At 49.3% G+C, this 25838-nt stretch overlaps 7 protein-coding genes; 3 read left to right on the forward strand and 4 right to left on the reverse strand.

Annotated features, from left to right (window-relative positions):
• Window positions 1–3222: 3222 nt before the first annotated feature.
• GSBLH_T00000473001 (uncharacterized protein) lies at window positions 3223–4394 on the forward strand (the record flags this gene model as incomplete). The annotated part of the gene is made up of 4 exons (XM_013038685.1): window positions 3223–3394; window positions 3426–3656; window positions 3687–3778; window positions 3807–4394. 4 exons carry the CDS (start codon window positions 3223–3225, stop codon window positions 4392–4394), a joined length of 1083 nt encoding a protein of 360 aa, XP_012894139.1.
• A 2802-nt stretch (window positions 4395–7196) lies between these two features.
• On the forward strand, window positions 7197–7740 carry GSBLH_T00006073001 (uncharacterized protein; the record flags this gene model as incomplete). The annotated part of the gene is made up of 3 exons (XM_013038686.1): window positions 7197–7247; window positions 7278–7702; window positions 7737–7740. 3 exons carry the CDS (start codon window positions 7197–7199, stop codon window positions 7738–7740), a joined length of 480 nt encoding a protein of 159 aa, XP_012894140.1.
• Window positions 7741–10512: 2772 nt separating this feature from the next.
• GSBLH_T00000474001 (uncharacterized protein) lies at window positions 10513–11278 on the reverse strand (the record flags this gene model as incomplete). XM_013038687.1 has 4 exons in its annotated part: window positions 10513–10729; window positions 10760–11011; window positions 11046–11169; window positions 11202–11278. 4 exons carry the CDS (start codon window positions 11276–11278, stop codon window positions 10598–10600), a joined length of 585 nt encoding a protein of 194 aa, XP_012894141.1. The 3' UTR covers window positions 10513–10597.
• A 3032-nt stretch (window positions 11279–14310) lies between these two features.
• GSBLH_T00000475001 (uncharacterized protein) lies at window positions 14311–16224 on the reverse strand (the record flags this gene model as incomplete). The annotated part of the gene is made up of 12 exons (XM_013038688.1): window positions 14311–14698; window positions 14729–14803; window positions 14834–14946; window positions 14975–15058; window positions 15087–15156; window positions 15187–15309; window positions 15339–15487; window positions 15517–15655; window positions 15686–15820; window positions 15850–15930; window positions 15963–16093; window positions 16123–16224. 12 exons carry the CDS (start codon window positions 16222–16224, stop codon window positions 14311–14313), a joined length of 1590 nt encoding a protein of 529 aa, XP_012894142.1.
• A 333-nt stretch (window positions 16225–16557) lies between these two features.
• Window positions 16558–17348, reverse strand: GSBLH_T00000476001 (uncharacterized protein; the record flags this gene model as incomplete). The annotated part of the gene is made up of 2 exons (XM_013038689.1): window positions 16558–17056; window positions 17086–17348. The coding sequence occupies 2 exons, from the start codon at window positions 17346–17348 to the stop codon at window positions 16558–16560; spliced, it is 762 nt and encodes a 253-aa protein (XP_012894143.1).
• Window positions 17349–19716: 2368 nt separating this feature from the next.
• Window positions 19717–22026, reverse strand: GSBLH_T00006965001 (uncharacterized protein; the record flags this gene model as incomplete). The annotated part of the gene is made up of 8 exons (XM_013038690.1): window positions 19717–20026; window positions 20058–20189; window positions 20227–20536; window positions 20566–20758; window positions 20788–21465; window positions 21506–21593; window positions 21629–21813; window positions 21844–22026. The coding sequence occupies 8 exons, from the start codon at window positions 22024–22026 to the stop codon at window positions 19717–19719; spliced, it is 2079 nt and encodes a 692-aa protein (XP_012894144.1).
• Window positions 22027–23121: 1095 nt separating this feature from the next.
• Window positions 23122–24040, forward strand: GSBLH_T00000477001 (uncharacterized protein; the record flags this gene model as incomplete). Its single annotated transcript, XM_013038691.1, has 4 exons — window positions 23122–23180; window positions 23212–23385; window positions 23423–23708; window positions 23738–24040. 4 exons carry the CDS (start codon window positions 23122–23124, stop codon window positions 24038–24040), a joined length of 822 nt encoding a protein of 273 aa, XP_012894145.1.
• Between the last annotated feature and the right edge of the window lie 1798 nt (window positions 24041–25838).

Raw genomic sequence — 25838 nt, forward strand, 5'->3', positions numbered from 1 at the left:
ACCCAGAACATTCCACACGATTTATTCTTCGAAAAAACTTCGTCTTGAATCTCGATAGTGTTGAGGTTCGGACACTGCGAAATCACCACATTGACCACCACATTAATCACTGCGTTCCCGTCACATTTGTTCAGAATCAAATGCTGAAGCATGCTGCTCAGCATGAACATCCCGAACTTTATCTCGATCGTTCCATTCAGCTCCACAGTGGGAGCGCAGTCAAAAATGAGCGGAAGAACATCCTTGGTCTGGCGACTCAGTTTGTTGCACACTTCATACGAAGAAACCCAATGATTGCCTCGATGATCGGAATCGTAGGTGCGAAGAAGCGGTTGGTCCTTGAAGAAAACGTCATACGATAAGAATTTCGCATCATAAAACGTTCCGGACCGTAATCCATCCACATAGTAACCAGATTCTTGTTCGCCGCGATTCTTCAAAGATTCTCGAGTGTATCCGTTCTTTTTGCCGTTCTTAAGAATCGTTTCGGTGACTGTGTTCAGTGAAACGATTTCTCCAACGCCGTCCGGATGTCCGTTCTCGTCGACTTGACCAATCCATTCGGACGTTTCGTCGATTCGAACTCTCGCATGACGATCAATGAAATGAATCTCTTTGAATGGATCCAAAATGAAGTTCGGAGGATAGTCGATAATCGCAACCGTCGATCCATTGTTAGCAGCACGTGACTCGAAGAAGAGGAGAAACTCCCTGGTGCATTTCATGACATGTAACACTTTCAGATACATGAGGTAAATGCTGCGAGTCAGAATCTTCTGCATTTTGGGAAGGTCTAAGGAAAAGAAAACTACTAACTGATACAGAAAGCGTACATTTCGCGACAAGACAACAAAGCTTGCTGTAATTCCATTTGTTTTAATGCAGGCAGATCTATTTTGGAAACAGCACACTCATTTTTACTTATAAAACTGACTTTATTTGCTTTTAGGAAAGAGAGATGGCCAAAGTGTACCTCTTTGAGAGATTGCATGTCTAAAACGTGATTGCACAAAATGACTTCCAACTTCGAATGATCAATTCTCGAACTGACATAAAGGAAAAATCACCGATGCACAATTTGGAAAGCGATGGAAGTCTTTCTACGCAAAGTTTGTCTGCATTGTAGAAAGCACATCCGTTTAATAAGACAGATTCAGGAGAGGTAGCGATCGATCCTAAAGAGAATTCTCTCAAAAGAGGATTGTCTATGCTATGAATCCCTCATTCCTAACGTGTACTTTGCACCACCAATTTATTGAATGCACTAAAGCAATTCACTCCGATTCTCACAATTTCAAGCATATCACAATAAGCAATAATGCACAAACGATCCGCTTTGCGTGAGGGGAAGCGACAAACTTCATTCCCATTCTTAACAATGTTGCTAAAACTTCCCGATCCAACAATGAGAGTTTTCAAGTTGGGCATATGAAAGCAAACGAGTTCCTTAGCATCCATAAAACAATTCTTTCCGATCATGATCAAACGAGCAAGAACAAACCGACTAAAGTCCACGATTACCAATGAGGTCGGAACATCGCTGATGTAGATGGATGACACATGATAAGGAAGGCAATTTGATAAATCGTCTAAATTCTTCACACGCAGTGGAGCGTCCCACTGTCGATATTCTCCATGGTATTTCACATCACCGTTCTCATCATATAGAATAATCGAGCGCATTCCATCTTGGTCCCATTCCGCATTACAAATACAGATTTGAGTGTCATGAAGCACGAATTGTCCCTTCGAAACGACTCGATTGTTGTGGAATATAGCATTCAAATTGATTCGATAATTGTTCGTAAAGTCCTGATAAAACTCAGTCCCCCTTCCATCCTTCGGATATCCATCCGCAAACGAGTCACAATACTGGCCCATATACAAATATTCATTCATTCCTTGTACGGTACTAAGCACTGTCATGGAATCGGCCGTTTCAAGCATGCGATCACTCCATTCCTCCCTCACATCACTGTTTGACGGATCTGGATACGATATATACTTCAAACAACTAAATCCATTTTGATTCTGGAAGCAGTAACCTTCTGGTTGAAACCAAAGCACTCCTCTATCCGATGTAATTCGATATGCACTCATCTCTTGAACGTTGTTTTCATCCCTCCTCACTATATAGCGAGAATTGTTTTCTTCCACTTGTGTATAAACTTCTTTATCATCTTCATACTGTTTCTGGACCATCAAATACGGATTTGACATGACTCCACACCTCTTTCCATCTGTAAAGTATCCATATTCATTCAGTCTCCCATTTTGGTAGTCTTTGTATCTCCCATTTTTCTTATTATTCCGATACTCTGCCTCCATCACTAACAGGCCATTATAGTAACATCGGACAGTTCCATGGAGTGCCCCATTCTTGATTGTACCTTTCCACACCAACAGACCCAAGAAATCACGAATCTCAAAATAGCCTTCGTTTGTGCTGCTTTCTACAAATGGATTACGAAAAACTCGCAAGTTATTTATAGACTCTCCTTTTAGAATATTTCTACACGATTATTGCATACAATTAAAAACTACATCACATATTGCTCAGGACAGCGGTAGTTATAACCCTCTAACCATTAGTCCACAATATTCAGATTTACCATTTTCGTTCACATCCCCATTTCCAAATAAATAATCTCCATATAATTGTTGCGGATTGACTCGAGTACTATTCATTTTCTGATCAGTTAAAACACAGAAACTAGATTTTGTTGTAATCAATCAAGGTTCTATGTGTGAAGATGCGAGAATATGCAAGATGTCTATTGTCCAAGAATACATAACAACAATAGCTAGATAAAAATAATAGTATGTATGAGACTCGAGTTAGCACTACAAGCTCACTCGGTAGATTCGTAGTATGTCAACCCACTCTTCTAATGAAACACGAGACATCCCATTTTTATTGTAACTTGCCATCTCTCTTATTATTCTATCCAATGAAAGGCGATTTGATATGTATAAAATGATTATTGGCAAAAAACAACTTAATCCAAACCCCGATCACTCAAATAGTGCCTGATGTTTGGAGGAATCGATAAGTACGGAGGTGATATTGTTGGAGAAAGAAAAAAGGGAGAAGTTGACACAGAGTAATAAGGATTCTGTCGTTGCTCATTTCTAGAGAGGTATTATCACATTCCAATTGCTTCGAAACAATAGCCGCAGAAGACCCAAATGGAAAGTATCGAAATGAACAAGAAATATGTAATGTGTAGTGAAGTCTATCTTGGATCGTATTTGAACATTGAAACCGGCGAGCTGGCATGGAAGTATCTCGATGAAAAGGAAGATGTTTTGCAATCCGTGATGGGCATGTCTCAAATGTCCTCTATGCTGAAAGATAAAAGGCGAAATGAAGCATACAACAGTGCAATATCTGGTTTTTTAGTTGTTGTTCGATTTGACCCCAGAGTGCATTCGTGATTTCATTCAGCAGCACGGTCGGAAGCCCTACGTTCTCGATATTGGCTGTGGAACGGGCCTTCTTTCTCTCCAGGCAGCCCGTGCAGGAGCAGAAAAGGTATTTGGGTGCGAAATGTTCCGCAGTTGGGCAGAGATCGCTGCGAAGAACGTGATCGAAAACGGGTTCGAAAACGTGATCACCATCTTCAACAAGCACAGTTCCGCGCTTACCGTCGAAGGTTACCCTCCCTTCCGCGCATGATCACTAGAGCTGGGTCAGCGCTGCGATATTCTCGTGAGCGAAATCTTAGACACGGTCCTGCTCGGAGAAGGCGTGCTAAAAGCCGTCCGCGATGCGAAGGTACATGCAATGTCTGCATGGCACCTAGAAACGTCTTCTGGTCCCCAACGCGCTCATCATCCCCGAAAAAGCCGACGTCTATGTGGAGCTAGTCCGCTCCCCTCTGTACGCGCTGACCACAGTGCAGGACGCGCTGAATCGTCGCGAAAAGCTGGTTCCCGACGCTGCTCCTCGCTGTCGAGCCAGCCAATTATTCCCCGTTTCCCCTTTTCGTGCGTGTTCCCTAGATCCACGCCGACCACTGCGCGATCGAGTCGTGCTCTGCGCGCACTCTCCTCACCACGGTGGATCTGACCGACGCCTCCAATCAGCGCCTGCTCACCTGCGCGATTCCCGTTCGCTCGGCCCCCAACGGCCTTCTCTTCGGCTGGGATCTCTCCCTCTACCGCGGCCGCCAGCACTACTCCACGCTCGACGTCGCGCCCAGCGACTGGGAGGACCACTGGCTGCAGGCCTTCTGCCCGCTCTACGACCTCGAGGCCGCCGAGCGGACGGTGTTCCTCGTCGCTCTGCTGCGCGACACCAACTGGAGGTTCGACGCCTGCGCGCGGGAGACAGGCAAATAACGCGCAGTCGCTCTCACTCGCAGATCTCACGCGCGTCAAGTCGCGAATGATGAAGGAGCACGCTTGTTGGCCCTCCTCGTTGCCTCTCGCGTAGGCGTCTGCGGCTTTCACTGGCTGATGAACGTCGGACACATGGGTCTGTACAACGACGCTGCGCGCAATCAGCGAATCGAAAAACGGATCGACCGCTTGCTTCGAACCCGCGACTTCGCCCCCATCGTCGACATCGGCGACGACAGTTTCCTCGCCACGCTCTGCGCCATGAAACTCCAGGACGCATCGGAAACGCCCGTGTATTCGTTCGAACCGCGGGAATTGTCGCGATTGCGCTGGCAGGCGATTAGCGAATCGAACGGCGTTTCGCTGGCGATAATCGCGGGACATCCGAGTAATCCGCAGGTGGCGGAGGTGTTCGGGAAGGAGGGAATTCGCAGCGTGGTGTGGAACTGCCACAACTACCAGATGGAAGATCATTGCGTGATGGAGGCTCTGAGTTATTGGTGCATGGTGAACAGCATGCGAGGTATTGCAGGAGAGAGAGCTGAAGGGTGTAGCGGCGCTGGCTTCGTCGGTTCGGTTGACGCCGAGCTTCGTGAATGTGATGGCGATGGTGGTGGAAATGGGGGTACGGAATGGAAGGGATGATGAAATAGCCTCTTTTTTCGTCGTTTGGGGAGGTAAGCGAAGTGAACGGGTTTGTGCACTCCGCGTTTAATGAGGCAGTGAAGCATTGGGATCGCTCCTTGTATCCGTTCCCTCTGGCAATGTAGAAATTGAGGAATAGCGTTATGTAGGTACGATTTCAAGCCGTTGACGGAGCCGCAAGCCATTCTGTCGATCGATTTTAGACAGCCCCTGTTTTCGGTGGAAATTCCCTCTGAATTGGTCGTGAAGGAGGACGGAAGTGCTAACTGTCTGGTGATCTGGTGCGAATATTACTTGGGAGAAGTCGATTCTTTTGAGGATGTTCCGGAGAACTGGCTTACGCCTTACGAAAATGGAAAATTCGTTTTCTATAAGAAGCAGCTTGTAAAGTTCAAGAAGAATCCCTCTCTTGTGAAGAAGGGGGAACTCATGCAGGTAATAGCAACACTGGATAACACACTGAAGTTTTCCGTCGAGTTTTAGTCAGATCCTGTGTGTTTTCTTGTTGGTAATGCTGTTTCCTTAAAACAGGTTGATTTTTGTTTGCTAGTGTTTCACCCACGCTTATTTCGATAATCAAAAGATTCATTTGCTTCCTCGTAGCTTCATTCGATTGTGTGCTTTGTTGTTCAATTGGTTCTTTTTCTGTGGTTTCTTATTGCCGTTTATTCTCCCCATTATAATCATCCAATGGTGTTTGACCTCGATCATCTAAACAAATCATGTTAACGCCAGTGATTTCTGGATGTCTCTGTAACCCATTGGACTAACTACCTGACATGATCCTATATTTGATCATTGATAACTAGTATATAGGGTAATTATGACAAATATGGGCTCTATTGGTCAAGTTTATTATAATAAAAAATACTCAGCCGTAAATAATCGGGATCTTATGACAAGGTGAGCATTTTTTTATGGTTTTCTATGAGTGATACTGTCTCTACTAAAGAGTCAATACCCTCCAAGACAGTAGACACATCGGAGGAACCGTCTTCGGAACCTCTTAATCTTCGAACTACAGAATCGCTAGCCCCTGAAGGTTGTGCAGATGACTTCAACGCACAAAGTAGGTGCATTATTTTCGTTTGTTTCTTGCTCTAACTTTCTCTGTAGGTGGCACTGGACCCTCGTCAAATCATGTAACTAATGTAGTTTTATTGAGTCTATTGTCATGGCTAGAGTGAGGAGGCGTGTCCTCCCATTTCTGTAGAACTTAATTTATCTGCTGGTGCGAACAATTCTACAACGGATAGAGAAGGTATTACAGACGAAGAAGCGGTTAATACGCTGATGTCGTTACGAAAGCCAACTCCCTCTGGACTTGTTCGCCATATCCTTCTGAATCGGAGGAATATTTGTAATTGTCAAAAGAGGAAGGGTAAATGTTGTTGTAAACGATATAGGGGTATTTATGAACGTGGAGGTAGTGGCAGCGGCTCTTCCACTTAACCGTAGGTCGTTGGAATGCTCAAATCCAGTTTGAAGGGAAAAAGAAGCATTTAGGCACTTTTAAAACTCAAATCGAAGCAGCTCTGAAGTATGATGAAGCCGCCAAGCAGATTTATGGGAGTGCCGCGAAACTCAATTTCCAGACCAAATTAATACCCAAAAATCTACTTTCATCCAATCCTTTGCCATCTGAAAGTGGCGACGACAAAGAGGTGGCCTCTCTTTTATTATCTCTTCGATCTGTCGAGCCCCCACTTTCCGTGAAACCTGAACACCCTTATGAATCGCGTTCTCGTCCTTCTCTGCCTTCTGTTCCTTCAAACCTCCTTCCACACCCTTCTTCGATTCCTCCTTCCACACCCGTTCCACCGCTCTCTTCGATTCCTCCCATCTCATCAGGATTTCCCATTCCACCCATCGTCCCCGTGGTTTCTTCCGCCCTCCTCGCTCCGCTCCCTGTATCCACGTCTCCACTCCCCGCCTCGATTCCCAATGACGCGTCCTCTGCTCCCATTTCGTCCTGCCCTTGTGCTTGCTCTCCTCCTCCTCCTCCTCCTTCTTCTTCTTCTTCGACCTTCCCTGTCAAGCCGTTCTTCGATCCAGCCAGCCGCAAAGCGACGAAAGGCGGAAAGGACGATGCCGATTCTTCACATTGCGAAAACGCAGAATTGCCAGCATCTGCAGGGCTGTCCGGCCGTTTGTTGCCTGGAGTTTCTCCCGTTTGCCCCAGCGCGTATATTCCGAACGTTCCTGTGATGAATACGGCGCTCCCCACAATGATGTATCCGTTTTCGTGCACGTTTCCTGTGGGAATGAGCGAGGGGCGTGAGGCTTAGGACAATTCGGTGCATGTTTGCTTTGTCACTCCGGAAGATTACTTCCAGCTCGTCAAGATGACGGGGGAGCCGAACGCTTCGGATTCAAAGGACGACACAGCGGACGAATACGAGGAAAGCGAGTCTGGATGCGGACGATTTTCGAACTTTCGGAAGACGCGTCGGATGTCGCTGAAGCGTCCGAATCATTCGAAATACGCGAAGACGCTCCTGCTGAAGTGGCTGACAAGTCCGAGTCACTTTTTCAATCCGTATCCTTGTGCAACTACCAAGCAGGCGTTGGCGAAAGAAACGAATCTACGGGAGGAACAAATCGCGAATTGGTTTGTGAACACAAGGAAGCGGTTTTTGACTCCGATCATGAGCGACTTGCACCAGAAGTTTGGGAGCAAGAAGATCGAAGTCATCCTCACGAAGCCGCAGTTGTACGCCGTTTTAAAAGATCTCCTCTCGGACAAGGTGAACCGAGGCTACACCCCCTGGTTGACAGCGTTTTTGTCGGATCCTTGCTTTTGCTGGCTAGATGAATGTCCTGTTTGAGCAACAAACAACCCAAAGATCAAAACTTTCACTATGGAACGAGAAGTCCCGATTCTGCTCAAAGAGCACCATCCGCAAGTCCTGCTTCAGCGATTCCGGGCCGCTAAAGAACACGTTCAGCGGCTGGTACGGGATTCCTTGCAGGATGTTCCGAATATTCGGCCGTCCTGTCGAGAATCGAAGAGGAACGCGCCGCAGCATCGCGATCGACTCCGTTTCCAAGTCTCCCATCTCGGGATTGCCCGGTCTCGCTCGCTGCGGCGGCAATTCGCAGGCGTCGGCTTCTTCGGGGAGTTCCGCGCGGATTTCGGGCTGATTGCGGAAGGTGCAGAAGAGATGGAGCGAGCAGAGCGGGGATTGCTGGCACCGCGCGAGCACGATGCGCATCGCCATCAAATGCTCCACCTCGCGGACCACGCAGATCACCGTGATTTGCACACGCCGCTCGCCTTCTTCCGTTCGCTCCAGCGAGTGCAGCAAGTCCAGAATGTACGAGGAAACCGCCGCAAACCCGACGCCTCCGCTCACAAACAGCACGTTCTGCCCGTACGTCTTCAGCACCCGATCGAAATACTGCGCTCCCGAGACCGGATTCGCCTCCTTCAGCAGGTTGAGCGTGGAGAACGCCATCGGAATGCCCTGATCCGCCACGGCTCGGTTGTGTTCCGTGCAGAACGGACCTTCAATGAACACGTTCCACTCCTTCCCGTGCAAATTCTCCCGCGTGATCACGTTCGACTCCCACATTCGGCTCAGCTTCACGTTCCGCAGCGGCGAGCGCGTCCGCGTCCGCACCGGGCTTCGCTCCTCCTCGCGCTGCTGCGATCGCAGCGAGTTTCGACTCAGCAATCGCGGAACGGACCGACTTCCATGGTGACTTCGCTGATATTCGCCTTCATAGCTTCCTTCATAGCCTCCTTCATAGCTTCCTTCATAGCCTCCTTCATAGCTTCCTTCATGGCTCTCCACGTCGTCCCGCGAGGGATCGAGCCGTTCTGCGGCGTTCTGCGCGGCTTCGGCGTCCGCGGCGTGCGCCAATCGAGCGAGCTGGAGCGTCCAGGAGTAGTTTCCGCCGACGACGCCGATGTAGAAGATGAGATGGTTCTGCACGCTGTAGGCGACCGACATCGGATGGGCCTCCAGCAGCGAGATGCAGGGAATGTTGAGGTAGACCACGGCGCCGATGAGCCGGCCGATGGGTCTCCGCGGGAGAAAGCGATTGCGAAGGGAAACGTCCAGAACGATGAGGTCGTTGTAGACTTCGATTTTCGCGATGCGGGCTTTGCGAGTGATCAGAGAGAAGCCTCGCATGCAGAGATCCGCGATGTACAGAGTGAGGGGGAGGCGGGCGAAGAGGTGGAACCGCGGGGAATGGAAGAAAAAGACGGCGACGAGAACGGGAGTGAGGAACTTGTGGGGGAAGTAGAAGAGCTCCCAGAAGCGGCGATGGACGGGAGAGAGCGAGGAGAGAGCGAGGAAGGCGATCACAGGGAGGCTCCAGAGGAGGATTTGAGTGGCTCGGAGGAAGTGGAGGTGGGATGATGATGATGATGATGATGATGCGGACAGGGAACTGGCGTAGGTGAATATTTTGGTGATGACATGGAAGAAACCGCCATTATCAGGGTCGCAATACCAGCGGAGAAAGATGAGAAGGATGTGAAGGAAAGTCTGGGAATCAGCCAAAGAGAGAAAAAGAGACGATGAAGTAGGTGAACGTGCCGATTCGCTTGTGGAATGTGATTGAAAACGTCTGGGGGTGAGGGGACCGAGAGAAGAAGAGGTACGAAAGGAGATTGCAGAATGTACTGCATGATGGTGTTGCGAGTGCAGAGAAGCAGCGAGAGAGACCACAACAGATCCAGCCAGAGGCAAACAGTCTTGGAGAGAAACTTGAGAGGCCGGGAAAACAAGGAAACCTGTCTCAAATCGTAGTGAAAGCAATTGACCAGCCACAGAACATTCAGCAACAGTATACTACAAAAAAAGATCAGCGAGCGGAGACTAGGGGTAATAAAAAGAGTATTGATGGGCGTACGAAGAGAAAGACTCGAATGGAGAGCGCTTGTCCAGGAGCTTGCCTATGCTTAGCTGATTAACATATCCCATGAATCCGGTAAATAGAAGAAAGCAATAGAAATAGATTGCTCTCCACATAGTGGCTTTCATTTTGATGGTTTTATGATCCGTTGAAGAAGAAACGAGTAATCTAAAAAGCGAGTGCTCGGCTAGGGGTCATCTGAGTAGCGATCCACTACGAGACATATTTCCGATATGTACTAGTGTCACAAACAGGAAAACAGTGATTAACAAGAGATATCCATCTACAGGATTAGGATATACGATTAAACAGCGTACTATTGAGATTTGACCAACTATCATACCATTTCACTGGTTGCCATCGAGAAAGCTGGGTATTCATAGTAAGAGGAGGCTTGCCACCCTTGTTGAGCAGCATCTCCTCTTCTGCCAGTTTGTTTTTTCGCTCCATTTTGAACAAAAGTAAGCAAAGACTGGTTCTCGTTCAGTGATTCATGATTATCAACAAACAACTTCATCTTATTCAACATCCATTTCCTCATTTCCTGCCTCTTCAATTGCTCTCAACGCATCCCGTACTAAATTATCTCTATCTCTCATTATGAACTCCTAATCGCACCTTCTCTCCTTCTCAACACGGATGAAGCGATGTCCTGTAGCATCCGAAACATAGCCGATCTCGATTTCATACGGCTTCTTTGACTCAGTGTGGGTTTCACAGAGCCTACAGATCACTTTCATCACACATTAAGTAAATACATCTTGGTGACATACGGCAACACCTCATCGACCGTTTTCTCGATCAAATTGTATTTTTCGATGTCCGCTTTGCAGTTCTGACGACCCTTCCCCACCGCTTCAGCGAAGTGACGCTATGCATTAGAACGGAGGGAGAGAGCAACGTAATATTGGCCTGTGGGAGTTATCCGATATAAATCATATTTCTTCTCACGATGGTCATAGCCTGCAAAGAGAAGATTAATTCCCAGAGGACGAGCGCCTCCGTAACATGTGAATTGATGTACAAATTGGCCCATACGCTCAGCCAGAACACGCGGACTCATCTCTTCACCAAAAGCATCCTTAAACTGGACGGTGTGATCTCTTGCCATACCAACGGCATAACGGCCATCTGGCGAGTAGCCACCAATTCCCTACATCATAATCACGCTTCCCAAAGCCAATTACAGCACCAATGCTCTGAGAAATTTGATGTATGTGTTTATCAGATCCCTCCATGACAAAGGGAGAATCCAGAGTCTTCTCCGACGCTATTACAACTCCGTCTTTGCAAATCACTCCCAAGCAAGTTCTACAACTTTACAACTTTTCCGAGTGACTTACGGGGCGTCAGCGACTGCTTTAGAAGCGTACTCTACCTGGAAGATTCTTCCTTCAGGCGAGAAGATAGTTGTATCCATATCATACTAAGAGCATTAGGTAAATGAAACCAAGTGTCTTACTCCTGATCCGCTCATTTTTGTCGAACAATTCCTTGAGAGAAGAAATGAAAGCTGAAAACCCGTTCAGTCGGGAGTTTCACTTCAAAAAATGGGAGGATCTAGGCGTATTCTCGTAATTACCGAAGATCCAGTATCGTTCGATACAGAGGAAGACGATGGGAGTCAAACCAATGTCTACTCGTATTGCCGGTTACTTTCCTTTTTCTGTGGCATTATCACAAATCAAAATAGGGAAAACACATGTAGGTTTTGAAATAACCAACAAATTCTAGCCGATTCCTTGTTTTTTGCTCTCGTGCATCCAAATTCAAGGCAAGTTACGCGCTGGATCTCTCCAATGAATATTCAAATATTTGGTTCGCTGAAATCGGAGTGTGAGCAGAGAATGAGTGAGTGTGAGCGTGCCATAAAGAAGCAGCCTATGCCCGTGAACTACCGGAGTATATATAACGCATTGATAGAATTGAAATCGAGCATCATGAAGACCGATATTCTTGATGTGATTTGGGTTGTCCCGAATATGGAAAAGATGCATTCCAGCCAGATGGCGATCCAAGCGGATGCTACCAAAGCAGCCTATCTCTACCAAGCGTTTCATGCGATTGAGCAGAGCAATCCTTCGCTTCAATTCACCATTTTAGCGAGTCATTCATGCGAAGAGCTGCTCGTTTGGTCGTCTCTCCTTCATAGCACCATTTACTGGGTGACTCCATCATTCCTCTTTCCGCCAAATGATGCTTTCGAGTCAAGCGACTTATCAGAAAACAGAACTTCCAATATCGAGGTTCCGTCGATGATGGATAGCTTTATTATCGAAGACTCCGTCGAAGATTCGATTGAAAAGAAAAAGCAGTCTGAATCCTACTCTAAAAAGCCATTGCTCCCGCTCATTCAATTCTCTGAAGCTTTTGAATTGGATTTACACGAATTTGAAATGGTTTGTACGCGATTAATCGCTCAGGGAATTAAGGGAAGATGTCACATCGAATGGTCCGAACAGGACCATCAATTTGTCAATGAGGACGTTTTCTCTCTTATGTATCCGAGTGAGCCAGTCGTGTCTTTTCGGCATTATGCATGTAATATGGGAATTGTTCAGAGCCAAAGGGATTCATTCATAACTCTCTCACCGAATCATCCAATTCAAATCATATCTCAAATCAATCCTATCGAAATGGCGTGTACGCTTCATACTGTCTTGGAGCAAGCTGAATCGATTTCCTTGATTGCCTCTCATCCACAAAAGAATTTGTTAGTCTCTCATATCCAGAAATTGGAAGAGCACACTACCTTCTTTGGTTGTAGTACTGTTTGTGAGCTTGCAAACCGATCGAAGTTAGCGTGTCTTCCTTCGATTTTGGTGTGCAGCGAGTTTTCGCTTTCTTTGTTTGTGAATTATGAAGATCAGCTTTCCACTCCTTCCTCTTTTTTGAGTTCTGTGATTGCCACAGCTTTAAATCATCCTCTGTACCATATGATTCTTGACTCTGATCTGCCTCTTCTTGATTCTACAAACATAGCAAATGAACCAATGAATGAAGATATTGAAAACAAACTAATGAATGAAGATATTGAAAACAAACTCATAAATGAAGATATTGAAAACAAACTAATAAATGAAGACGTACAAAGCAATCAAGGAATCGAAGATATAGAAAACAAACAAATCAATGAAAATATAGAAAATGATCCAGCCATTGAAAATACGAATATTGATCCTCTCCAATTGTCTCATTTTTGTTTCCCTTCCAAATAGAGATTCGTTGATTCAGCGACCTTCTTCGCTCCCTCTCCTCTCCCACGACTTCACTTGTTTCTGCCACAAACTTCCCTCCGGATGGATGGAAGAGCGAATCGTCAAACGCCTCAGCGACTTCGTAGCTTCCTTCCTTCCTTCCTTTCACAAGCAGATCATTCGTCCCGACGATCTGTGGAAGCAGCGGCTTCTTTCCATCGCCCCCAAGCCAAAACCCAGTCTTTCCCGCCCTCGAAAACCCGCCAAGCCGCAACCTCCGCACGCCTTTCTTCTCCGAACCGTTCGCTCTCCGCAATCGCCGCTTGACCTCGTTCGCTGCTTTCTTTCAAACGGAGAACCTGCGATGGATCTGCAGCTGTTCGAGTTTCAGCGACTACCCATCCCGGAATATCGAAAACGGTCCAGTAATCAGGCGTTTTTCTGGAATTCACGAAATAGAGACGGAGTCGGAGGGAAACTTGTGGTCTGCGTGCTGTGGCGAAGATTTTTGGTCTGAAGCGGGCGAAGCGGAAGAAGCCAAGATTTCGGCGATGGCTCAAAAAGTGGACCAATTCGCCAGTTTCATCGTGGGAACGAATGGAATGACGAAAAACCGGCCGAAAAAAGCAGTTACGCCGCTGGACCAAAATCTCTCCAAGCTCAATAAAGCGCTGATTTCTGTCATTCCACAAATCCTGCCTTCTTCGTATCACGGTTCGTCGCTGTACAATCGGTGGGAATGCAGGAAGCAAGGCAGCTAACGTGCAGAGTTTTCGATCTTTCGAATCAGCTGTGCAAAGCGGTTTTCGAAGTTGTGTACGAGGTGAATCGCGTCGTTTTGCCGCTTTCTGTGATCCGAAAGGAAGTGCAGAAGCAGGTTTCGCATGTGGTTCGTTCGTTGCTTCCTCTCGAAATGGGGGAACGAAAGGGGAAACAGCTGAAACGGGGGATTTCTGGGTCAGAAGTGTCGTTTTTGGAAGGGTCTCCGTACAGCCGAAACGACACGATTGCGTCGGATACGAGCGTGTTGGGAACGCCGAGCAGTTTGGGAGCTGTTTTGGGAAGCGAATCGAAGCGATCTCGATTGGTTCTTCCGAGTTTTCCGAACGAAGATTCTGTCTTTTGGGTTGTTTGTTGAATCAAAGGTGATGATTGTGAGGAGATTGTAGGTTATGGAGAAGTAAAGAAGATAGAATCGAATCGAATCGAATCGAATCGAATCGAATCGAATCGAATCAAATCAAATCAAATCAAATCAAATTGCTTTGACCTCCTTTGTTTTAATTTCCTTTGAATTGAATGAATCTAAAGGAAAGATGACAGACGAAAGAACGCAACATCTCGTCCCATTCTGATTTGAACAAACAATCCAATTGAGCATCTTCGACATATACACTCCATCCAGCGAATAGCCCAGCTTTCTATAATAATGCCGCGTTCCCACTCCCGAAATCACCGCGATTTTATCCGAAAAATGCTCCTCTCTTGCGATCCGCTCCGCTTCCTCCATCAAAAGCGTTCCATAGCCTTTATGCTGAAACTGCGACGTGCTTCGCGAATGCACCGGAATTGCCGAGCCGTACACGTGCAACTCTCTCACAATACTCACGTTTCCCTTCAATTCCTCGCGGAACACATTCGGTCTACCCCTCAGTTTCCCCGTTTCCCCCTACCCGACCTTCCTCAACCGCAGCAACCCAATCAAAATGTCCTTCTCCGGATCTTCGTACGACAAAAACGTTTCCCAGCTGCGTTTCATCCCTTTTCTTCGCCTCTACCCGCCATTTGCCGCGTAATCCCGCCGAATCAACTCCACTTTCGTCGGCTGAATCTTCTTGTGGATGTCCTGAATCCCCACTTCCCGCATTCGGATATCGCGACACACCAATCCCTTCGTCTCATCCCCGCGGTTCTCCTACCAGATCCGCCATGCGCTGCAGCGCCAGCTGACGCAGACTCCCCGTTTCCACGCCGGAAGTCACCAGCGGCATCGGAATATCTCGCTGCGTTAGGCAATCCCCGCGGTTTTACCTGGATGCGGTAGACGCGCATCCACGGGGGAATCAGCGATAACGCGCGGGCTGTTAAGTCCACTAACATGCTAAAAATAGGAACGATTTTGGAAAGCTACTTGGGAGGGTAGTTTCGGTATTTCCCCGTTTTCCACAGTTCGTAGAGCCCCGTCCCGCGGATCACCAGCGTGGGATACAGTTTCAGCCCGTCCGGACGAAACGCCGGGTTTTCGAAGAGTTCTCTACGGTGCAATTCCCGCGGAAAAGCGACTTGAATCCGAGAATGTCTCGCTCGTAGCCCATGTTGGGCAAATCCGGCATCATGTGCGTCACCACTTTGAATCCGCAGTCCTTGCTCTGCTCGAACGAGTTGCAGACGGCGGTGACGGTGTGGCCGCGGTTGGTGTCGCGCGCCACGTCCTAAATTTGGCGGCAGACGAAGAAAAAACCTCGTAGACGCTTTGGACGCCGATTTCGATGCGCGTGCAGCCGTAGCGAAGCATGTTGTTGAGGTGCGGCTTCAGGCAGTAGTCAGGACGCGTCTCGATCGTGATGGCCACGCATTTCGATTGGCTTTGCTCGCTGTATCTGACATTAAGCCGGCATCATGATGATCACTTCACAGCTTCCTCCACGCTGTGCGAGTGATGACCACTCAATGCATCGTGCAACTTCATGATAAACTCGTCCTGATAGCTCTGCTCCAGCGAGAGAAACGTCCCTCCCATCACGACGAATTCCACTTTATCGACGCTATTTTTGGAATTCCAGAATTCGGCTACCTGTGGCCTAAACGACGAAGCTGCTCTACACGCGTCCGGGTTTGGATGTACGGGTCATAACGACACCGAATGGCTCGCATGCTATCAAATAATTGAATCGATTTGTTTGAAACCTGGTTGGCTCGTATCCTGTGTATGATTGAGTTGAGTATTCAAAATCGGAGTCGGGACCACCAGCACAATACAAACAGACGCTTCCCGTGTAGGCGACGTGGGGACAACGGTGTGGTTTGCACATCACAGCCTTGAGTCAATGGATTGAAATTCGAATACCACAACCGCAACACCCGATGCTGTGCGAACGGGTTTGACTTTGAGATAGGGAGTTAGCACGTTCCGATGCGTTTCGGGAATAGCTGCAATAATGTCGACCATCTACTCTAAATGAATTACTGCGAGCCTTACTTTAGGAGTAGCAGAGAGTCCATATTTGCGAGAGATTTGGGAAACGAAGTGTGTAATGTTTATTTCTTGTTTTGCGTCATATTTCTACTCTCCACTAAATATAGAATCCAATACCTCCACGAGGCTTTTCACAATCTCCGCGATGGCAATAATGCGTCTCTCTGCCTCGGGTTCTACATATCTGATCGAAAATGCAATGTATCTCACTGTTCTTATCCACCGATTTGTCCGCTTTATTTCTCGCCATAATTTTTACAAAAGATCAAACAAGCGTATGCAACAAACACCCAAATTACAAAAAAATCACCTATGCTTTCTTGGCAGATCCTCCCATCCCTCCTCGAACTCAGACTCGCTATGCTCTCGTTTCAAACTCTGTCGCTTTCCCATTTGCAGTTTCTTATCTTCATTCAATTCCTCGTTCATTTCTTCATTCATTTCCTCATCGAGTTCTTCATCGAGTTCTTCATCGAGTTCTTCATCGGATTCACCAACCTCGAAATCCCCATCTGACTCTTCGACCGGCTTCTTCTTCTTCTTTTTCGATTTGGAATTCGATTTGGAATTCGATTTGGAATTCGATTTGGAATTCGATTTGGAATTCGATTTGGAATTCGATTTTGGCTTTGGTTCGATTTGGATTTTGGCTTCCTCGTTTCTCTTGTTCTCCACGCTCGATTCTCCCGTTTCTCCATTTCCCTCTGTCTTCTCCGTTTCCCCTTCGCGTTTCCCCGTTTTGTCCTCTCGCAGAACGACTTCGGGCGGCAAAACGAGTGGCTGCACCACTTCATAAAACGGTTTTCTACGCTCGAGTTTCCCTCTTTCCCCTACAGATCCAATTCCAGATTCCGCCGTGACGCGATCTCCTCCAAAATCGAAGTTACTCTCTGCTCCATGTCCGGGAGTTTCTCTTTCACTCGCGGATGAAACGCCCTCAACGTCTGGACGACCAGCAAGCAGTCGACGCCCAACTCGCTTAATGATCCGTACATGCCGCCATTCGCTTTCATCTCGACGTCTCGCCACAATAACGGATGAACGCACTGTTCTCTACGCCTCACACCCTCCACTTTCACCCCACAGCTCCGCACCATGCTCCACCCAGAACCGCGGTAACTCCCACGAAACGCCCTCGCCGCAGCGATCCCACACCTCCTTTAACCGCGGAACCGCCTCCAGCACCGCGGGCTGCACGTCCCTCCCGGGCTCGATGGCGGGGAGTTCCATGGTTTCCCGCGGGGGAAGAGCGATCCTCTGCACGGCGTCGTCGAGAAGGCGGGCGTGGCGAGCCAATAAACTGTCGGCGTCGTTGAAGAGGAGGCAATTGGTGGCGATGAGGCGGAGATCCCAGACGACCTGTTCGCCGGTGCGGTAAAATCCCTTCTCTAACCGCGATCGCACGCACTGAAGCTCCATCCGCACCGGCACCAGCGCGTCGTAGCAGCGAAGATCCGGCAGATGGCTCGGCACCGGCTCCACGAACTCCGCCGCCCACTCCTGTTTCTCCAGTTCCTCCAAAATCGACAAGAACCGCGATTGCTCCGCGCGCGGCAGCGACGACGCGGGCGTTTCGTCCGAACAGGTCTCGAACATGCTGATGGACTGCAGCCCGCCCGAGCCGTCCCATTGGATGTCCGCAGCCTCCCACGGGGAACCCGGCCATTTGGCGTCCTCGCGGAGACGAAGAATTTTGCCGCCAAAACGCGTCGCCACGCCTCTACGCCTTGAAATCGGAGAAAAGGGGAACTTTTCCACGAAACGCATCTCGAACGGGTCGCCGACTTTCCACGGTTTCCCCATTAGAGTGTGGAAAACGGGGAAACTCACGAGGAAATCAGGGAGATCGCAGTTCCGCAGCGTGACGACGATCCGCGGGAATTCCACGCCCTCCGGGAGTTTCACGAAGCTCTGCACGGGGTTTGGATGCTGTGCGTTTGTCCGTCCCGCGGGGAACCCGACGATTTTGAGGGCAAGCCGAAGGAGAATGGACATGGAGCAACACGTGTGATGGGGAAAGCGAACTTCCATCGAATCGATCTGGCAGAGACAGAGCGAAACCGCGGTGAAGGGCGTTTCGGGGTCTCCGAATTCGAGGAGATGCTGGATGTGTCCTTGCGGGAAATAGACGTAGAACTCGCCGAGCTGGGGATAGGAAGCGTCGCAGGACCGAAGCCAATCGCGATCGTATTCGTAGCGAAGATGGGGCTGGATCGTAAGGAATACTGTTTCGATATACGGTGCTTTGGATCAACAAGTTCGAATTGTGTTCCTGATGTGCGTGACACAAAAAATAGTCCCGCGGGTCGATGGGCGGGAAGGAAAGAAGCGCGGGAGACAGCAATCCCGCTTCTTTGGCGCAGGGATAATGATACCGACTATTTTAAACTCCAAAAATCGGGGGTACTTCAGACAGCCCGACACAGCGCAGCACAGCGTGGCTCCGAACGCATTGCAGTGCTGGCAGCGCACTTTCTTGCTCGCGTTCACCGCTTTGATCACGTTGAAATAGCGCGTGGACGATCGCGCGACCTCCGAGTGGCTTAAAACGCACAGTCGATGCACGAAAACGAATCCTTTCGCACCCACGAACGGGTGAGGCGACACGAAACCCCCGGGAACGTCTTGCTCCCCGCGGTGGCAGAAGGCGCAGACGCGGGGAACGGTGGGATCTTGGGCGGCGGGGCTGGGATCGATGCGATCTTCGGTGAAGATTCGCTTTTTGAGGGGGAATCGCGAAACGTCCACGATGGGGAGTATTTCGGCCGGTTCTTTCGAATTCGAATTCGAATTCGAATTCGATTTGGAATTCGATTTGGAATTCGATGACTTCTTGGCGTGCTTCGCCTTGGCATGCTTCTTTTTAGCGGCAGCGGCTTCGTCGTCTTCGCTCCATTGTTTTTCGAGCTCTTTCTCCATTTCTTCCTCGATTTCTTCTTCCTCCTCCTCCATTCCTTCTTCTATTTCGTCGTATTCCACGTCGTCTTCCTCCATCGATCCTTCCTCCGAAAGATTCTCCTCCGAGATGTCAAACTCCTCTTCATCGTCCTCCAAAATCTGCAAATCGTCCTCCGACACGAAGAACTACGCTTCACCGCGCCATCCGCCGCCTACTTCTTCGTCCTCCGCATTTCCCGCGCGTCTCTGCATCCGCACCGATCGCTCCGCCGCATCGGAGTGGTAGTGCCGTCGATAAATGTCCGTCTGCCGGGTCTGCGACTGCGTGGATCGCGTCTCCGTGTGGCGACTTCGCGTCTCCGAATCGCTGCTTCCTTCCTGCAGATCGTTGAACTCCTGACTCATTTCCTCGTCATACAGATCCGAATCATCGTGATCTTCTTCCCCCTGCTCCAACGAAAACAAATCATTATCCGGCTCTTCCGGCTCGTCTTCGTCTTCGCTCCCTTCCTCCGCCAAAACCGTTTCCTCCGTCTGCAGCGCCGTTTCCGTCTGGTCGTGCATCGTCTAGTCCTCATTCTCCCGTTCTTCGTCCACTCGCTCTTCCCGCGCGACCTCCACCAACCGATTCCAATTCTCTTTCACCTCCGATTCGCGGTACGACGCCCACGACGCGTCGATTTCCGCGGGAATCTGCTGGTATTGATAGGGAGCACGGAGATAATCGAGGAGCGGACCGTTCGGAATTAACTCGCAGGGCGTTTCCGAAGCGTGGTCGATCGGGTACCGTGATTCCTCCAGAATAGGGCCATTGTCGAGCGAAAAGTATTGGTACATAAAGGAAAGGGAGTAACTGCTTTTGACCCCCACGCCATAACTAGGAATTAGGGCCCATCTATAATTGGGACATTAGCAAGGAACCATCGTCATCGACGGCGAGAATGTGGTGCGAATCGCGGGTAAACCGGAAATCCAAAATAGGGACAGGGTCGTTCAAAAAGTACCGATTGCTGTGTCCCGCGAAATGGGTATTGGAGATTCTACAATTGAAATCGTCTCGTAAAAAAAAGAAACTACTTATGAAGCAAGGAATGCGATTCCAAATCCCAGAAGCAGAGATTCCCGCTCCAGCACGAAGTGACCAAAATCGAGGGGAATTCGGGATGAAGATACATGCTGCTGATGGGTCCCGTGATCACGGGCGTTTCATCGCGGTTGAGCACGAATTCGATGGCTCCGGTCTGCGCGTTCCAAACCTTGATATCCACATCAAAAACGGTTTTTTTCTTCTCGATCCGCTTGAGCCAGGACGACGTGACGACATGCTGGTCATCCTGACTCCACACGCAGTTGCTCAGCTTCACTTTGGACCGGCACTTCGAGAAATCTACGGTCCATGCGCCCTCGCATTCGCACTGATATCGCAGTGCAGCACCGTCTTCTCGCACACCGAGAAATCCCCGTTGCACCGCCACAGACACGCGTTGCGCTCCGCCTCCGACGCCGTCAGCAGATCGTAGCTCCGATGCGCGAAGATCACCGTTTCCACGTCCTTCGAGTGTCCGCGCAGCGTCTGCACCAGCAGTCCCGCGGATTGCTCGCTCCGCAGCTTCCATCAATCGCCCCCGCGGGACCTACCTGCTGCGTCATCCCCGCGCGGTTCCGCTGAATCTCGGGGATCCGCCAGATCCGTACCGCGCCGTCCGCCGCCCCGGTCGCGATGAAACGCCCGTCCCAGCTGACGTCGCAGAAGAGCACGGAGTTGTCGCGCGGCGCGGGCTCCCCGCGGTTCTGGAGGACGGTAGAGCCGTGAGGGAGGGCGAAGACGGCGAGCTCGCGCTCGGTCACGTGCTTTCTGGCGTGGGGGTTGGCGGGATCGATGGCTTCGGGGTTCCAGGCGCAGACGAGTCCGTCGCCCGCGACGGAGAAAAGAAGCTTGTTGAGCGGGTCGTAGCGAAGCTGGCAGACGAAGCGACGGTGGGTGGAGCAGGAGGCGAGGTAGTGGTAGCAGGGGTCGGCGGAGGGGTGGGCGAGGAGCGGAGAAATGTCCCAGAACATGACGCAGCCGTCCTCGCTGCTGCTGGCGAGGATGGAGTTGGAGTCGGTGAGCGCGAGATCGGTGATTTTGCTGCGATGACCGCGGATGGTGCGGCTAGAAATGGAGAAAAGGGAGAAACGGGACAGGAGATTACCCGAGTGGATGTCCCAGATTTTGATGAGATGATCGTCCGCGCCGGTGAAGGCGAAGCGGTCGGTTTTGTCGACAGCGAGGCCGTAGATGGGCGTGTTGCAATGGCCGGAAAGCACTTGCAGGAACTACGAAGATTAGAAACAAAAAGAAAAAAAGAGCGCGAACTTTGAAGCGTTTGATGAACACTTCCGGAGAAATCGAGCCTGCGTGCATGTCGGCGCGCAGCCGTTTCTGCAGAATCGAGCTCAGCATGCTGTGCGTTACAACCAATAAAAAAAGGCGGGAAACGAAGCAGGGCGCGGCGTGGTGGGGATTCGGTTCGCTAACGCGGACTCAATGCGATGAATCTCGCTTTGAATGGCTTCTAATTGCTTCTTCTTCTCCGCAGAACGACTCCGTTTCTCCTTTGGGTCAAAGTGGTCAATCAATCGAACGACGCAGCGACGCGAAAACGACAAAATCGGCCGATTCGTCTAGACGTTACGCGTTCCCGCTACACCAACACGACTTATGAGATTCTTTGCGTCCAGCGTCGTGTTCACAGGGAGCGAATCGATAGCCGATAGAACGTCGCCAATTTCAATTTTGCCGGTACTTTGCGCCAAACTGGTCGGCGAACTGAACTGCTTCACAAACACACCGGTCGGCGAATTCGATAGAACCACGCCGAGCGTGGTGCTAGGCATCGAAAGAAAGCGATAAAAAGCACTTTGGAGGTAGAGTCACTGGAACATCGAAATGCTGCACCGATTCGATCTCTTCGATATCGTTGTCCCCAGTGAATGCAGCGATCTCCTTTCTGAGAGCATGCTCGGAATTCAAAAGATGGCAGTAATCAACCACTACGAGTGATACACAGGAATGACCAGTACAACACGCTTGTAACGAATTGTACTTCTCACTAAGTGACGAAGGGAGGAGATTTCGCTAGGAATGACAAAAGAAGCAATAGCACACCGGTACGACCGGTTTTAGAATATCTATGATCTTTTCAGTATCATTGCTATCCAGTTTTATATGATCAACGCCTTCTTCGATGAGTGTAGACAGTTGATGGGAAGAAATATCCCGATATGTTGAATTGATGTAGTCGTATGTTATAGGCTGGACATTGCTGTCTAAATCCACAGATTCGCCGAGTAGATGGAGATGTTCCTTAGAGAATAACTTACAAAAATTGCATATTACTATCTCTCGTTTCAACTTTTCCAGAGAAGGCAGTTTGTCCGCATACTGTTCGAGATGTTTCAAAACTAAGAAGTTAATCTCTAATGAGTATGAAATAGAATCCAATCAAGTACTTGAATCATCCAAAGACACCTGCATTTTTGGTTTTTGATTTTCCTTAGGGGAGTTTCAGTGGTCTATCAGAATCGGATTGTTGATTCTTTTTATTTTGTCACAGCCACTCAGTACGCACGTTCATCCTATAAAAAACGGCACGAATCTTATCATCACAAGGTTTCCTCTTTGGCCATAGAATGCTTCTTATACTTGTCTAAAACTCCCTATTTCTATTGGAATCATTAAATCCTCATTTTCCATACTGTTTTTGCATATATAAGGTTTTTACTTTTGATTATGAATACAATTTTCTTTGGAACGTATACGACTCGTCCAGCTGATTCATTTGTGTAGCTATGAGGGAAGACTTCTGGGATATGAGCTTGATTACCAGAATGGGAAATGGGGGATGGAATTAAAGTATCCTGTGTTCCATCTTTTGGTTTACATGCAGATACGCTGTTGAAACGCATGTGGGAACAGTTCGCGCTGTAGCAATGCATTACGTGGAGAACACTCCGTTTTTATTGTCTGGAGGAGCGGACGAGTCGATTCGGTAGGGACTCTCCGTTCTTGCTCATTTCTAGTTTGTTTAACCTAACGGAGGCGAAGGAGCAGGGAACGATCCTCTTCCACCACGGAGATGTGAATGCGATCGAGTTTGCAGGGAAAGAAATGTTCCTGAGTGGAGGTTCGGATGGAAAAGTGGTATTATGGAAGACCAAGGACTGGTCTCGTGTGAAAACGCTCGGCTCTCATCGGTACTTTTATATTATCGCCATGTCCAATTTGGTCTAGTTCCTCGGTGCATCACCTCTGCCTGCATCCGTCCAATAAAGTCGCTCTCTCGGTAGGCCAAGACCGGACTCTGCGCCTGTGGAACCTGATCAAGGGATCGATCGGCTTTGTCCGCAAACTCAAGTTCGAAGCCTGGAAAGTGCTGTTTAGTCCGGACGCTTCTGAATATGTTTTGCTGACTACGAATAAGGTGATCGTGTACAAGACGGCGGATGGCGAAGAATCGTTCACTTTGGAGAATGATCTCGGATGGAACGATGTCGCTTACTTAGCCGTAGAATTTTGCGTATGGGGAATAGAGGATAGAACGGAGAGATCGTGGTCGTCGGGAACGATAAAATGATTCATTTGTACTCGAGAGAGGGAAAGTTGGATTTGGAGGGAAAAGTGAATGGCAGGGAAATTCGGACGATTGCGTCCCACACAGATCTGCGGCTCAGAACCGTGCAGGTTGTAGAGGTGCCGAAGGAGAAGAAGCTGAACTCGTTGGTTGTCACAGGAAGCTCGGATGGGCGCATCCAGGTCTGGGATGTGTTCGAGGAAGAAGATCAGCTGTTGTGCGAGGTGAAGACGAGCGAGAGATTGGTGTGCTGCGCCACTCTGATGAAGAATTGTTGATTTAGTCGTTTGTTTATTGAAATCAATCGGGCATTTCTATTTTTAATTTTTTGGCGGTCCTTTGCCTTGTAAGATAGATATTTATGTTCAGAAATTCTTATGGATATACTCCGAGGATAATTCAAGGGACCCAAGTCGCCCCCTATTATAGTGCAGCTTCTTATTACGATACCTATGATTCCATTCCGTTTCCATATATATCATGCTCCTGTGACCCCGAATACGAGATGTTGTGGTGTGCCTCGCAGAACGTCTCTTCTCGAACGTTTTTATAATGATTAGGGTTTTATGAGAGGATTTCGAGCGGATACAATGCAATTGCAGTGTTCGGTGGAAGTTGTGCAAAATCGGTGTATCTATGGCATCCAATCAACACCAATGTCGTAACAGCTGATGAGCATAATCGCTAGTGGCCAAATCACGGTTACGGACTATGGCATGAACATTTACAACTTCGGGGGTCTTCTTCGTGGCAAGTAAGCCTCCTTCTTCCATTGCCTACTTTTTTCAGAATCGGATACGAACTTCCCGAGAGTGGTAGTTTCCGAGCGGGTTATGCCCAAGTGGACTCGACCTCTACGCTTCTTTCCTTGGTTGGCGACTTCAGCGGATTGTACTCGTTCGACCTGGTGTCGGGAAAGAAAAAGAAGCGTAATTTCGCGGAGCACGGTTCCTGCATCTATTCGAGTCCTTCGGGTAGCGTGGTTGGGAGTGCTGCTGCCTGCGGAGCGTAACGGATAGCCACCTCGGGCGATGCGCTGCTATTCGATTTCCGCATGAGCAAAGCGGTCGGCGTGATCAATTCGTTCCTGTGCACCACCCAGAACGTTCTGCGCATCGTACTCTCCCTTCTCGCCGCTTCTCTCCCAGGGTCATCATCTCATCACATCCGGGCTCGACTATCTCCCCAAGAAGCCGACGAGTTTTCCCTGCCCCCTCGTCAAGGTCTTCGACCTCCGCACGCTCGAAATCCTCCCCTACTCGCACCAGTTCCTCCCCAGCCCCGTCTCCCTCCAACCGCTCGACGAATCGCGCGGCGAATTCTTCGTCTCCAACCTCTTCGGCGCCACCGCGCTCTACAGTCTCCAGAGCGGGCTCGTCGAGCTCCAGCAGACCTCCGTGCTTCCACGTTTCCCCTTTTAGCGTAGTTCGGGAGCGTCGAAAACGAAATGATCACCGCCGCCGCTATGAGCGCTTCCCGCTCCGTGCTGATCGGCGTGTCGATTCTCGGCGGCATCCACGTCAACGTGCAGCGGCCCGATTGGACGGTTTCCACGTTTCCACGGTCTGAGGGGTAGCTGAACGAGCACTCGAAGCCGTATCCGACGCCGGTGCCTCGGCGGTCGCTGCCGCTCTCGCTGGAGTTTAGCGAGTTGGGTACGGTGTATCCGAGCGATTTTTGGCGAGGACGAAGCACATCATTAATGGCATCATCAGTGGAGACCTTCCCGGAGGATCGGATTGATGTGCCGCGCATGCAGCGCGTGCTGGACACGACGGTAGTGGAATTGGCGGGAGACGAAGCGTAGGAGATGGAGGAGGGCGGGAAAACGCAGGTGATTCAAGGCGTGATCAAGCTGAAGAAGCGAATCGTTCCGAATTCGATTCTGTTCGGCGCGCAGAAAACATTGTTATGCGAAGTGGATCCGCGCAAGCAGCAAAGCAGTAGCAGTAGCAGCAGCATGAAATGGACCGGACATGATGCCAGCGAAGAGTCCTCCCCGATCCCTCCGGAGCTCCGCTTCAAAGAAATGCGTCTGAACCATTACGGATTTTACGATATTGACTTCAGCGCGTA

The sequence above is a fragment of the Blastocystis hominis genome (assembly GCF_000151665.1).
Source record: "Blastocystis hominis, Singapore isolate B (sub-type 7) whole genome shotgun sequence assembly, scaffold_0".
Lineage (NCBI taxonomy): Eukaryota > Bigyra > Opalinata > Blastocystidae > Blastocystis > Blastocystis hominis.